The sequence below is a fragment of the Myotis davidii genome, unplaced genomic scaffold (assembly GCF_000327345.1).
Source record: "Myotis davidii unplaced genomic scaffold, ASM32734v1 scaffold495, whole genome shotgun sequence".
Lineage (NCBI taxonomy): Eukaryota > Metazoa > Chordata > Mammalia > Chiroptera > Vespertilionidae > Myotis > Myotis davidii.
In genome coordinates this window covers 297,608-313,377 of record NW_006286239.1, presented here as the reverse complement: position 1 = coordinate 313,377, position 15,770 = coordinate 297,608, and the positions used below count along the sequence as shown (strand labels likewise).

Below are 15,770 nucleotides of genomic sequence, written 5' to 3'. Positions count from 1 at the left end.
GAACATTGTTGCTGGAAGCTCTGAAGTGAAAAATAGCAGTGATTGAGGAACATATAAATAATAATAAAGTTAATAGTTATTATTCCATTCTTTGAGATGAGGACTATTTTTTCAGTTTGAGCACTTTTTCCCTAAATCAAAAGATGATTTTATTCATTTTAAAAATTTCATTTCTTTCCTTGAAGGATTCAAGAGCCTATTTTCATCTGCTTAATCAGATTGCACCTAAAGGTGACAGGGATGATGGACCTGCCATTGCCATTGATCTTTCTGGATTTAATGTGAGTAGTTTTAAATTTTTAAAATTTTGGTTAAATAAGCTTAAGATAAAATTTACCATTTTAAGCGATTTTAAGTGTACAATTCAGTGATATTAAGTCTGTTCCCATTGTGTGCAACCATCAACACTAATCATATCTACTTTTTCATCACCCCATAGTGAAATCTGTACCCAGTAAAAACTCCCCATTTTCCTCACCCCAATTTGAATTTGATGAGTGAGGATAGTCAAATTTAGAATACAGTTCTCAATAGGCAACATTCCCTGTGGAGTCCTCAGCCCTACATTAAAGCTTGATCTTCACAAGTTTCTCATGCCATAAGCTCCAAATCTGCATGCTAAGTCATCTGGTTGTCATAAAGAAAAGGAATGGCAGAATTCCAACCTTGAGTATGTGTGGAATCAATCCTACATCTACTTTCCCTGGTGCAACACAACTGGAACTCACAGAGTGTTTTTGTGAATATCACCGTGCACTAGGAAAGGTAGCAACAAGCCATTATGAGATCGCTAAGCAATTAATTATCAGTTCTACCAACTTATATTTGGAAATACACACACAAAAAAATGACAGTTCCTAGTATTTGTGGTATAGGAAGGGCTGATACAGGCCCTGATCCATCTAACACAATTCCTAGGCAGCCCATTCTTTTAGCATAAGTTGTAAATACCAGGGATGGTTCTAGCTAAACATTAAAATTAGGTCAGACTATAGTTTGTATGAAAATCTATTAAGTACTTAAAGTATAATATCCACAATATTTATTTTTAAAGGCAATATAAGTCATTACTTAATTATATTAAAAATTATAATAATGACACATCTAAGAAACTTAGTATTATAAAACTATTAGAGGCCCAGTGCACAAACTTTGTGCACTGGTAGGGTCCCTAGCAGTTGGCAGTAGCTGGCTGGGACCTCCCTCCCTTCCCCCGACTGGCCCCACCCCCTGGTCAAACTCCTAGAAGAACTTCCAGTCGAGGGGACAATTTGCATACTATGCTTTTATTATGTAGGATGCAAATTAGCAAATTAGTCTGAGTCAAAATATTAGGAACTTAGAAAAGCATGTAAAATTTCAAACATATTCATAAGTGAACAGACTTAGTGTACTGAACTATCTATCTTGTGTCCATCCCCAAAGTTCAACAACTATCAGCTCATGGGCAATCTTTTGTCACTTTTACCACCTGCCTATTTCCTTCTTCTCCCATATTATTTTGAAGCAAATCCTAGACATCATGTCTTTTATTTTATTTATTTGTTTATTTATTTATATGTTAATCCCCCCCTGATTGTTTATTTATATGTTAATCCTCCCCTGATTGTTTATTTATATGTTAATCCTCCCATTGATTTTTTTTAGAGAGGGGAAGGCAGGGAAGTGAGGGAGACACTGATGTGAGAGAGATACATCGATTGGTTGCCTCTCTCATGTGTCCTCCCTGGTCAGGTATTGAACCTGCAATTGAGGCATGTCCCCTTGACTGGGAATCAAACCTGTGACCCTTTGGTCCTTGGGCTGACACTCTAACCCAGCCGTGGGCAAACTATGGCCCGCGGGCCGGATCCGGCCCATTTGAAATGAATAAAACTAAAAAAAAAAAAAAAAAAGACCGAACCCTTTTATGTAATGATGCTTCCTTTGAATTTATATTAGTTCACACAAACACTCCATCCATGCTTTTGTTCCAGCCCTCCGGTCCAGTTTAAGAACCCATTGTGGCCCTCGAGTCAAAAAGTTTGGCCACCCCTGCTCTAACCACTGAGCAAACCAGTGAGGGTAGATGTCATCTTTTCATTGATAAATATTTCAATGTGTATTTCTAAAATATAAAGACACTTCAATATGTCTCCAAGGGAAAGGGAAACAAAGGGAAAAAAATAAATGGGTTGGCATCAGACTAAAAGTTTTCTTCACAAAAAAGGAAACCATCAACAAAATGAAAAGAGAGCCACTGTGTGGGAGAACATATTCACCAATGATTCATTAGATAAGGGGTTAATCTCCAAAATATCTAACAATTCTATATAACTCAACACAAGGAAGACATACAATCCTATTAAAAAATGGGCAATGGGCCCTAGCCAGTTTGGCTCAGTGGAGAGAGCATCGACTTGTAGACTGAAGGATCCTGGGCTCGATTCTGATTAAGGGCACATACCCGGGTTGCAGGCTTGATCCCCAGTAGGGGGTGTGCAGGAAGCAGACATTCAATGATTTTCTCTCATCATTGATGTTGCTCTCTCTCTCTTCCACTTCCTTCCTCTCTGAAATCAATAAAAATATATATTTTTAAAAATGGGCAATGGACTTGAATAGACACTTCCCTAGAGTGGACATACATGGCCAATACATGAAAAAATGTTCAAGGTCATTGGAGAAACTCAAATTAAAACCAAAATGAGGTATCACCTTACACCTGTCAGATTGATTATCATCAAAAAATCAACAAACAGCAAGTGCTGGTGAGGATGTGGAGAAAAGGGAACCCTACTTCGCTGCTGTTGGGAAGGCAGACTAGTACAACTACTGTGGAAAACAGTATGGAGTTTCCTCAAAAATTAAAAAAGGAACTGCCTTTTGACCCAGCAGTCCCACTTCTGAGTATTTATCCTAAGAATCTCAAAACACCAATTGAAAAGATTATATGACCCCTATGTTCATAGCAGCTTTATTTACAACTAGAGGCCCAGTGCATTGATTCATGCACTGGTGGGGTCCCTCACCCTGGCCTGCAGGGATCGGGCTGAAACCAGCTCTCCAACATCCCCTGAGGGGTCCCAGATTGCGAGAGGGTGGTTCTCAGGTGATGCACCCCGGAATCGTGCTCCCTCCTTTCTGGTTTCAGATGCGTCACCCGAGAACCGCAGCTGCCAAGTAACCGAAGATCAGAAGCTCCTGCGTTGAGTGTCTGTCCCCTGGTGGTCATTGCGTGTCATAGCTACCAGTCGGACGGTCAAATGGTTGGATGGTTACTTAGGCTTTTATATATATCTATCTATATCTATCTATCTATATCTATCTATCTATCTATATATATATGTATATATATTTCCAGAAAAGTAATTGCTTATAAATATGTATAGCAATAAAAGGTTATGCCAATTAAAAGTTTAATCTTGACCATTTTTATTTTATTTTATTGTTTAGGAGAAAAATGACCTGAAGCGTGCTGGATTCATGCTTCAAGAAGCAGATAAACTGGGCTGCAGACAGTTTGTTACTCCTGCAGATGTGGTTTCAGGCAATCCTAAACTTAATTTAGCTTTTGTAGCTAATCTGTTTAACACATACCCATGCCTACACAAGCCTGATAATAATGACATCGATATGAATTTATTGGAAGGTATGTTTTTTCTGACTTTAATTGATTCACAGTATGTATCTTCCTGTGATATTGACCTACTTTACTCTCAGAGGTAGGAGGGTGTGGTGGGAGGCATAGTTTACTGTATGTAGGCATGTGTATCCATTAAAAGTTAAAATTAAAGAAAGTGGTTATTGGTTTTGGTTAAAAGGTCTGGGGTAAATCTTACTTGTCTGTCATTTCTCTATAAGATGTTAGTGAAAACTATCACATATTAAAAATATTTTCTTAAATGACCACATAACATAACTCCACCACGAATATGGACATTGAATTATCTATTGGAAAAAATAATTATTTGTAGCTTGTTTTCTCCTTTGAAAGCTACAGTTTGATTCCAGTTTTGTTCTCTTTTTAATGTTTTTACTGCACATGAAAAAATTTACAATATTCATTACTTGTCTTGTGTGTGGGCTATTGTTATCTGTCTCATAATTTATATTACTTTCCTGTTTTGCTTCATGAAATGCAGATTTGACCCCTCCTAATGTAGGTACTGTATTTAGTACTTTCCTATATTCTCTATAGTCATTCTGAATGTTCTTTTTATTAATACCATTTATTCTTTTTATCTGGGTTGATATTTATTTTTTGCATTGTTCATGCTGTGTTTTTTTCAGTCTTAATATGCCTAAAGAATGAATGATAATAAGCAAGGAACACAAATGAAGCTTAATTTGAATAGCAGAGCAAGGGTTGGTTATGTAAATTCTTCACCTAATTTGCTCTCTGTAATGATGGGAGTGTAGTTGTAAGCACATTAGAAATCAATATTGACAATTGGATTTCATGTTTTGATGCAAAGCCTTTATCTCTCTCCTGTAAATAAACAAACATCTTTTATCACAAGTAATTTTTGAAAGGATCTATTTAGGTTCTGTAACATTATTTTGTATTATTTAACTGTGTTTCATTTACTGAATGTCATTGAAGCTTATAATATATGAATCGTCATAATGACAAATACATTCTCAATATCTAGTTCTTTCTCCTCTTCTGTTTCCCAGCCTCTCTTCTTTTCTTCTCCCATTTTCACCCTCTCACTCATGCATACCAAAACCCACTTTAGTACCAGCTAAAAGTAAAAAAGTGGTGGCAGTTGTCTGAAGTAAGGGCCAATCCTAAAATATTCCCACTAGTTGCTCTGTTTTGGAGAAGGTAGTGCTCAAGTAGGGATTCTTGGTGGAGAGAATTTGACAATTCAGTGTTCATTCACTCGCATCACCCATGTTACTTCCTTCTCCCTTCCTGAGATAGAATAAGAAATCAGTTTCATGATCTTTTTCTCTGACTGCCACAGCCAGAGTTCTGATGTCTTTGTCACTTTATAATTACAGTTGTTTTAGTTAGTGGGAGAAGTTTTAGAGTTAACAAGTATGTTCTTTGAAGAATATGATTAATTCAATTCACTCTTCCTGAGGCCTAGTGAAATGAAATGACTGCCTCCTCCATTTACATCACTAAGAGGGAAGAGAGATTAAATATAGACTTCAACAGAGAAATATAAAATCAGAAATTAGAATTTTAAAAAATTAAATAAAAAGGAAGACTGCTAAGTTTTTATGAGTCTGGAAAATTTCAAAATTCCTTTGTGTCTTACATTAGAAGGCATTGTTTAGAGTGGCATATTAAAAATGATCTGCTTTTTATAGTCACTGAATTCTTGCTAGATATCTTGTCCAACTTGCTTGTTCTCCTATTTGTAACGTTTGAATTCTGTTGCTAGTGTTCAGCATGCTTTTGGAATTTTTCAGAGTGGATCAGATTGCTAAATATTTCCATAGTATCCTGTATAATAAAAGGCTAATATGCAAATTGACCAAACAGCAGAACGACTGGCCACTATGATGCGCACTGACCACCAGGGGGCAGACGCTCAATGCAGGAGCTGCCCCCTGGTGGTCAGTGCACTCCCACAGGGGAAGTGCTGCTCAGTCAGAAGCCTGGCTCACCGCTGCATGTCTCTCCTGCCTCCGTCACAGTGCTAAGGATGTCTAACTGACAGCACTAAGGATATATAACTGACAGCTCCCCTTTGGGGAGCAGGCCTAAGCCATCAGTCAGACATCCATCAAGGGCTCCTGGACTGCGAGAGTGTGCAGGCCTGGCTGAGGGACCCCCGCCCCCACCGAGTGCACAAATTTCATGCACCAGACCTCTAGTTTACTATATAAGAAGATACCATGGGAAATATTTATCAATCATCTTTATTTAGAACATATGTATGTTCTAAAATCTGCCAAAATGTATTTGACTTTACTGACATTGGAATTTTTTCTCTGTAAATTTGTGTTTATAGATCCTTATGAAGTTTGAAGCTTGACCTTATCACATCCCATATTCATATATTAGCATGTCCTCATTGGCAAAGAATTTTATCTATATAGAATAAAGAAAATTAAAAGGCCAACTAAATATTAAACCTTCATATTAAATTGAGCCAAATACATAGGCTGTATATAGAGAGACCATGTCAGAACTCATTTGTGGTGATAGAAAATACCTAGGCCACGGAATTATACTTTGTTCAATCATGGTTCCACCATTAAACATCTGAGTGATCTCTGTGAGCCTTAGTTTTCTCACATATAAAACAAGACCAGTATTACTTATTGTGAAGAATCACAGAGTGAATTAAAAATTACCTTTCATGAAAGAATTTAGCAAACAGTATGTGCTCAATAATGGTCAGGTAGAGAGAGGAAGAAACCCCTTATACAGCACTTACCACATTTGTGAGTGTTAAATATGTCAATTCCTTTTATTTCCTCTTAGCCTATTTTTAATATATTTGTTATTTTTCATGAAACTTCAATTGCAGGTGTTAGTTTGACTATGAAAATGAAAAGAATGTTCTATAGTTTTTTGTATCTTTTCTATCAGCAATTAAGATTTTACTTCTGAGATTGCTTTAGTCATCTACAATCTGGAATACATATGTTTTTGTAATGCTTTACTATGGCTCTTGCACAAATGAATAGTACTGCTGGCTTTGAGCATTTATTTACCAAGACAACTTGAAATGGTATTAGATAAATAAGTGCTCTCTTAAAAATCTATTTTACTTTCCAGGTATCAAAAATTAATAATGATATAATTAGTTGAGAATAATAGGAAGAAATGTGAACCTCTGAAACTTACACTTTCAGTCAAGATACAAGCTTAGTGACTTTTTAAATAGAATACACTACATTATCAGGTTCATCAGAATTTAGATATTATTCTAATTAAAAATTAAACAATTGTTACACTACTAATGTTTGTTATTTTAAAACATAATTTGGATTTTCAGAGGTGGAAATAGTGTAAAAATTCTCTAATTACTAAAAAAAATATTTATATGTAGATAAAAACAGATTGTAATAGAGAAAAAACTAAAAGGTAAACCCAAGTCACATGCATCAAGCTATTGATTATATGTTTGTATTTATGTTACTTTGGGAAAAATTCCGATATTTAATTTGCTCCTGTTTAATAACCCCTATAAAATAAGGTAATCATAGTTTCTAGACATTTTTAGGTTAACTTGATTCTTTTTAAAAAGGTTCTCATATAGGTTATTATAAAGTTGTAGTGGCAGATACAACAGAATAATCAGCCACCTTTTATGCATACAAGAGGGGGCAAAATTTTAAAAATATATGTATTTTTTATTGATTTTTTACAAAGTGGAAAGGAGAGAGATAGAGAGTTAGAAACATCGATCAGCTGCCTCCTGCACACTCCCTATTGGGGATGTGCCCGCAACCAAGGTACATGCCCTTGACCGGAATCAAACCTAGGATCCTTGAGTCCGCAGGCTGACACTCTATCCACTGAGCCAAACCAGTTAGGGCAAGAGGGGGCAAAATTTAGACAACAAATAATATGGTTATATAATTTAACAGAACAAGAATTCAAACAGACTCTGGGAAAGCTGTTAGGTAATGGCATTGAAAACCACATGAAAGTACAGTGAGAAGATTATTTTCTGAACAGTTGGCCCCCCAAAACAGAATGCTTTAGATTTTACAAGGTTTTGGTTTTTCCTCTGGGTATGCAGGTTTTATTGTCTGTGTGACTTAGTCTGAAGATGACTGCGGGGCTGGCTCTATAGAAATGGGTTCCTGGAGCTCATTCAGATGGTTGTAGATTTATAGGCCAAATTGTCCTGGGAAGCTCACATGAGACAAAAGTCTAGAGAGTGGCTTGAACTTGCCTCTGGTATAGAAGTGATGCAAGGCGTACTATAAATGTTTCATTTTTGAGGAGTCTGGTAGTGAGATATAGGCTAGCCCCGTGGTCGGCAAACTGCGGCTTGCGAGCCACATGCGGCTCTTTGGCCCCTTGAGTGTGGCTCTTGCTAAGCCTTCAGAGTACCCTAATTAAGTTAATAACAATGTACCTATCTATGTAGTTTAAGTTTAAAAAATTTGGCTCTCAAAAGAAATTTCAGTCGTTGTACTGTTGATATTTGGCTCCGTTGACTAATGAGTTTGCTGACCACTGGGTAATCTATTCCATTGTCTCCCTAACTTTGCTGAAAGACAAACAAAAATTTTCTAGTCACTGAGGACCATTGTCATTAAGGTGATGACTAAAAGGCAAAAATGACCAGGAGGGCACACTTCTCTCTCTGCTCCCTTTGTGTCACAGGATATCCCACGTTTTCCTTATCTATAATAATAAAAGCATAATTTGCTAATTAGACTGAGCAACGACACTATGACACCCACTTGCGCCAGGCCGGTCAAGGCAGGTGCAATGCAATTGGTCAGGGGCCCGGCCATCGCCCCATGATCGCCTTGCAGAGGGAGGCCCAGGCTACCAGCCGGCAGGGTGATCGATTGGGGGGCTCCACGATCGCCCCAAAGAGGGAGGCCCAGGCCACCAACAGGCGGGCTGTGGTGGGTGGGTGGGGTCTCCCTCTGCAAGGGAAGCCTGAGTCCCAGCTGCTGGTGGCAGGAGGGAAGCCCAGGTCCCTGGTGCCAGAGAGAAGCCAGTGCCAGCAGCCAGGGGAAGGAAGGCCTACTCTTGCATGAATTTCGTGCATCTGGCCTCTAGTAAATGATATAAACACTGCTGTGAAGAGAATGTTCAGGTAATTTAGGTAATCACAGGTTAAATAATAATGCCTGCAGGAGTTTCTTCTCAAGGTGATCTTTGAGGTCTAGGGACTTACTATGATGAAATGTTCTTTCTCTTAGCACTCTGTGTGGGGCTGTGTCTCTTACGTATTTTCAATAGGAACAATCTAAACTCAAGAAGCCTGTAAAGCAGTTACATCCCCCTCATTGCTTGTATTTATGACCTGTAATCACATCTCCTTCATTGCTATCTGGTGTAATTACAATGTAGGTTTGTGTGCCCAGCAACTTTTCTGTGTAAAACCCTATTTGTACAAATTTAGTAATACAGCTTTGGAAACAGTACAACTTTTTGTTTCTGTTTAATGTGCTGATATTATCCTGGCTGCTAAAAGATTTTCTTTTCTTAATTTTAGCCAATCATGTTGCATGTAATTCTAACTATGGATATCACCACACATCTGTAGTTTATTTATTACTTTTCTGGACAGAGAAACCCATTGCTCAGTAGTTCACAGACATCAATAAAAAATACTAGATGGAAAAATTTAGAGCAAATAGAGGCTGTCTAGACAGAGGGAAAAGAGGGACCTTGGCAATAAGAGATTTTTTTGCCTAAAATTTTTGTAGTGTCATAGGAACCATGGCAAAGTATGTATGGCCAATTTATATCTGCCTGGAGGGTTTAAAATGTGGTTCTTGATTCCTTTTGTCCTGAATCATCAGTGTGAACTTGTGTCTACTCTAGGAGAGAGCAAGGAAGAAAGAACATTTCGAAACTGGATGAATTCCTTGGGGGTCAACCCTTACATTAATCATTTGTACAGGTAAACATTTTACTGTGTTTCAGCTTTATGGTGAGGGTCCAACTTTTCTAGTTTCAAGCTCTAGGTATGTTTACATGAGAACATTTATAAAAATCACAAGAATTTTAGGCAACATGTAGAGTTTCAGAATGCTGGGAATTGGCAATGAAATGGATTTTAAAAGAAAAGTATAGTATTTTTTAAAAGATAATATAATATTAGTTATAATTTTGTTGTTGTTAATCCTCACCTGAGAATATTTTTCCATTGAATTTTTAGAGAGAAACATCGGTATGAGAAAAACACATTGATTAGTTGCCTCCTGTGCATGCCCTGACCAGGGCCTGGGCTGGGGAGAAGCCTGCAACCAATGTATGTGCCTTTGATGGGAATTGAACCCAAGACCCTTTGGTCTGTAGGCCGATGCTCTATACACTGAGCCAAACCAGCTAGGGCTTTATATTTACTTTTTAATTAAAATAGAAGTACATGCTCATTGTAAAAACAAATAAAATATCATACCTTAAGTTACTAAAATTAAAAATAAAAGTCTTGTCTTACCTACCAAGGTTGCATAGAGTTTGATATTCATCCCTCCAAACTTTAAAAAAAAAATTCATATACAAATATGTATATGCTCAATTAAAAAAAAATTAGGATCATCACAGGATATTTTTCCCATTGATTTTTAGAGAGAGTGGAAGGAAGAGTGGAAGAGAGGGAGGGGGGAGGAAAAAAGAGAGGGGGAGAGAAACATCGATGTGGGAGAAACATCGATATGAGAGAAACACATCAGTTGGTTGCCTCCCACACACACCCTGACTGGGGCTGGGAATCAAACCTGCAACCCAGATTCATGCCCTTGACTGGGAATTGAACCAGAGATCTTCAGTGGGCCAGTGCTCTAACTGTTGACCTCACTGTCCAGGGCTAGACCTATTATTCTTTTTCTTAATTATATATTATAGACATTCCTTCCAATGTCCATAAAGATCTAGCTACTCCACCTTCCAGTATTTGAGACCTTCACTGCCCTGCTACTATATAAGAGTTCTGGTCTAAATAGCATATCTCTTATAATTTAGCTGAATTTACATAAACACAAGACACTGGGGGGTAGGGGAGGCAGGGGGAAGGTCAAGGGGAAAAAAGGGAGATATATGTAATACTCTTTGTAATACTTTAAGCAATAAAACAAAATTTTAAAAAAAAGAGTTTATCAAATGTGAGTCTATCACATCAAAGTCATTGCCATAATAAGGCACTACTGGTTTTAGATTTTAAATAATATTTTGAATAAATACCAAGAAGCAGAAATAACTCCATCATAAACCCTCAGCCAGTGATCTTGGTCTTTTTGGCATTAATCTCCAGTTCAGAATCCTATATAATAAAACCCTAATATGCAAATCGACCGAACTGCAAAATGTCTTGTCGCTATGACATGCACTGACCACCAGGGGCAGACACTCAATGCAGGAGCTGCCTCCTGGCAGTCAGTGTGCTCCCACAGTGGGATTGCCACTCAGCCAGAAGCTGGAGGTAACAGGGAGAAAAGATGGGAGAAGTAAACAGTTACTTTCCTTTCAAGACCCTCCCTGAGGTTTGTCTTTATGCCAACCTGTGAGGTCTACTCACTCCTCTGCCAGAGGGATGATCAGTAACAACAAGCTTCCCACCCACAATGCATTCATGTAACATGCTCTACCATTTATGGTGACAACACACAGAAGGTACCCAACTTGGACGAACACCGGCATGACAAGTGGCTGCACCTAGCCAATGACTCAAGTGTGACAAGGTGATTCTCTATGGCAGTGATGGTGAACCTTTTGAGCTCGGTGTGTCAGCATTTTGAAAAAACCTAACTTAACTCTGGTGCCATGTCACATATAGAAATTTTTTGATATTTGCAACCATAGTAAAACAAAGATGTATATTTTTGATATTTATCTTATATATTTAAATGCCATTTAACAAAGAAAAATCAACCAAAAAAATGAGTTAGCGTGTCAGAGATGTCATAGATTCGCCATCACTGCTCTATGGTCTCTCTCCCTCTGGTCTCCTATAGACTGTCCCCACTATAATTTCTGGTCTGGAGTGGCTTGGAATGAAGATCCCTTTGATCTGCTGCTGACAGTGCAGTAGTTCTTCTTGGACAAAACTACATTTTTCCTTAGTGCAGTGGAGCACCATCTGCTTAATGGGGCACCTGCCGAAAAGCTAACCCCAACATCCACTGTGCTGATAAATTTGTGCCCAGAAATTATACCAAACACCACTAAAATTCTAGCTTGACAGTGGGTAGTAGCAACTACCCATACAGATGTGTTCTCAGCAGTGACTGTAAAGTGGGAAAAACCCACACAAGCGTGGGCACAGTGTACACCCATATACACACATACACGCACACATTCACATACATATACACACAGATACACACACAAACACTCTGCTGACAAGCAGCTATCCCAGTAAGTCACACCATCCATGCCACTTTGTTCCCAGAATGCATGCATCACCTCCCTTGAAGATAAAGACTGCTTCCTGCTATAAAGGAGAACTGTGTGTGTTTGTGTAACAGATTTTTTATATATATAAAGGCTGATCAACTAGTTGACAGCAGTGGTAATAAAACAGCACTTAAAATTATTTACCAAACCAAATAATTTTTCCCAGACAGTGCCAAGTTTTTAAAGTGAGTTATTGGAGAGAGACCAAGGGTGTACACCAAGCATGTCAAACTTGCGGCCGGTGGGCCACATGCCTCAGGTTTCAGTTTCTCTATTTGCAAAACATAAATAATAATAATAATACCATACTACATAGAAATAAGAATGACTTCATTTAAAGTTAAAAGGAAAAAGTCATGAAATAGATGAGATTCCAGAAGTTATACAAATAACTTTAATGATTTTTTATTACAAAAATCTCCATGTGCTTATAGATGACCTCGTCAGTGCTTAATTACCTTCATAATAGACTCCTTCCATTGCTCAACACAGGGGCAAGCCCCCTTTACTGGTATCGCATGTGTGCTCACAGATGCAAAGTAACTTTAATATGAATCTTAGCTAAAGAACAACTGCCTACCGAGTAGCTATTGTGATTTTCTGTAATTATTTTTAAAAGTTTTAAAAATTATAATACATAAGCAATATATGGATACCCCTCCCATTGTACAAGTTTCAAGAAATATGTAGACTAAAACAAAACATGACAATCTGTCCCTTATCCTTTCCATAGCTCAGTGAACAATTATTGAGAGAGAAAAGCCACATTACACATCACAGACCTAGCAAGTTTAAGATCACCTGCTGTTTCTTTGTGTCCTTAGCATACAGACTTGATGGCCCTAACCGGTTTGGCTCAGTGGGTAGAGCATCAGCCTGCAGACTGAAGGGTCCCATGTTTGATTCTGGTCAAGGGCAACCTTGGTTGCGGGCACATCCCCAGTAGGGGGTGTGCAGGAGGCAGCTGATCAATGTTTCTCACTCATCAATGTTTCTAATTCTCTATTCCTCTACCTTCCTCTCTGTAGAAAATCAATAAAGTATATTTAAAAAAAAAAAGAAAACAGACTTGATGGACATACTTTGAGCATCTCAGGAGAATAATTTTTTCTGAATCCAAAGTAGTACTATTCTTCAGTAACTCCTACTTGCTCATAAATTTCTTCCTCTTTTTTTTTTTTTTTTAAATCCTCACCTGAGGTCATGCTTTTTCATTTATTTTTGAGGGAGGGAAGGAGAGAAATATGGATGTGAGAGAGAAACATCAATCTGCTGCCTCCTGCATGTGCCCTAACCAGGAATTGAATTTGCCACCTTTTTGTGTATGGGACAATGTTCCAGCCAACTGAGTAACACTGCCTAGTGCAAATTCCTTCCTCTTAACCCTTATTATTTAACACTAGAGGCCCAGTGCATGGATTCGTGCACTGGTGGGGTCCCTCGGACTGGCCTGCGGGGATCAGGATACAACCCTGAAACTGGCAGTCTGACATCCCCCAAGGGGTCCTGGATTGTGAGAGGGCTCAGGCCAGGCCAAGGGAACCCACCAGTGCACGAATGTGTGCATCGGGCCTCTAGTATGCATATAAGAACCTTGGTTAATCTCTTCCCACCCTCCCTTCTCCCGCCTTCCTGATGAGATTCTTCAGTCTGTTCCATATTTCCACACCTGTGGTTTCTGCTCCTATGTTAAGCATCTGCTCCCTGGTGGTCAGTGTGTGTCATAGCTACTGGCCGGTCAGCGAGTCCAGTCACTTAGACTTTTATATATAGAGATGAATAACTTCCTACCAAGTAGCTATTGTGATTTTTCTGTAATTATTTTTAAAAGTTTTAAAAATCATAATACATAAGCAATATATAGACTCCATTACCATTGTACAAGTTTCAAGAAATATGTAGAATAAAACAAAACATGACAATCTGTCCCTTATCCTTTCCACATTCTTTCCTGCCCAGAGATAATAACTTTTAACAGCCAAAAGCACATATAGGTATTTAAATACTCTTACTTTTTAAAATAAATTTAATAACTAATAAAATATGTAGTGTTCTGCCACTTCCTTTTTTAATGTAATATATCTTGTAAAGTGAGTACATAGAAATCTACCTTATTATGTTTTATGGTAGCCCAGGAGTCCATGGTATGAATAGTTTATTCAGCAGCCCTCTACTAGCTGATATTTAAGTTGTTTCCAAATGTATAAATGCTATGGCAATAAATGTCCTTGTACACATTATGTTTGTAAACGTTCATGAAGAAATTTTGGACAGATTTCTAGATTAGAAGTTCTGGGTCAAATGATGTAACCTGTTGTGCTTTAAGTGTTAATTGAGCCTGTTGTATTTTTAAAGACATAAGCCCATCTCCAGTGTGCTTAATAAAACTATGTAGTACCAGCATTTCCTCCTCCTTCATCTTCTTTTCCTCCTACTTTAGTGATCTTGCAGATGCTCTAGTGATCTTCCAGCTCTATGAAATGATCCGTGTGCCAGTCAACTGGAGCCGTGTCAACAAGCCTCCGTACCCTGCCCTTGGAGGGAACATGAAGAAGGTAAATGAAATAATGACCATGGCTATGTTTTTATTGTCCTGATATAAAACAGAGGATTTCAAGTTTTTCAAAACTTAGTAAAGTATGATCTGTTCCCACAGTTCTGATTCAAACCAAATGTGTGAAGCTGAATAGCCTTTTCACAAGGGTGCTTTAATAAGTGTTTGGAAAGATGAAGGCAGTTTCCCCATGCAGAGACACCTTATATATAGATCATTTGTCTTCAGAAAGTCATAGTGTTTAATGTTCTTTGAAATGCATCATAAATGCATTTCTATTTTATAATTGCCATTACTTGTCAAATCTTTTTTTTAACATATTTTATTGATTTTTTACAGAGAGGAATGGAGAGGGATAGAGAGTCAGAAACATCGATGAGAGAGAAACATCGATCAGCTGCCTCCTGCACACTCCCCACTGGGGATGTGCCCACAACCAAGGTACATGCCCTTGACCAGAATTGAACCTGGGACCCTTCAGTCCGCAGGCCGATGCTCTATCCACTGAGCCAAACTGGTTAGGGCTACTTGTCAAATCTTTACTGCTTTTCAGTAACATTTTTCAACATATTTATTGATTACTTGTACAGGGCTATGCAAGATATAAAATAGTACAAGGCATGGAGTAGACCCTCAGGAAGCCTTAAGGAAGTTAGGGAGATATGTGCACAAATAACCATGATATGGCACAGTGTACACAGTAGTGAGTGTTAAGATTTCTAAGAGAGAAAAGACTACACGCTGCACATGTCATGTGAGGGTTCACACAGAAGGTGGTTTCTGAGTTAGTCTTTGAAGAAAGGATAGAATTTTGTCAGGAGACTGGAGCGGGGGCTGAATATTAGGAAGAGGGGTAGAGATGGGAAAGTATAAAGTATTTCTGGGCATTTTCTTTTAATATATTTTTTATTGATTAAGATATTACATATGTGTCCTTGTCCCCACGTTACCCTCTACCCCCCTCCCCCCACGTTGTCCGTGACCATTGTTTAGGCCTATATGCCTGCATGTAAGTCCTTTGGTTGATCTTTCCCCCTTACCCCCACCCTCCCCTACCCTCCCTCCAAAGCCCCACAGTCCAATCAATGCCTCTCCGTCTCTGGATCAGTCCTTGTTCATCAGTTTATGTTGTTCCTTATATTCCACAAATGAGTGAGTTCATGTGGTATTTATCGT

General features: G+C 38.3%; 1 protein-coding gene across 3 annotated transcripts in view; it reads left to right on the top strand.

The window, feature by feature from the left end:
• Positions 1–15,770, top strand: part of PLS1 (plastin 1) — a 165,165-nt gene that overhangs the window by 122,693 nt on the left and 26,702 nt on the right. For 2 of the 3 annotated variants that reach the window (XM_015559910.1, XM_015559909.1), the window contains exons 9-13: positions 186–281; positions 3,436–3,631; positions 4,125–4,145; positions 9,467–9,545; positions 14,481–14,595. In XM_015559910.1, the coding sequence (XP_015415396.1) occupies positions 186–281; positions 3,436–3,631; positions 4,125–4,145; positions 9,467–9,545; positions 14,481–14,595 (507 nt within the window). The remainder of the gene's footprint in view (positions 1–185; positions 282–3,435; positions 3,632–4,124; positions 4,146–9,466; positions 9,546–14,480; positions 14,596–15,770) is intronic. The other variant, XM_006757504.2, reaches the window with a different exon arrangement.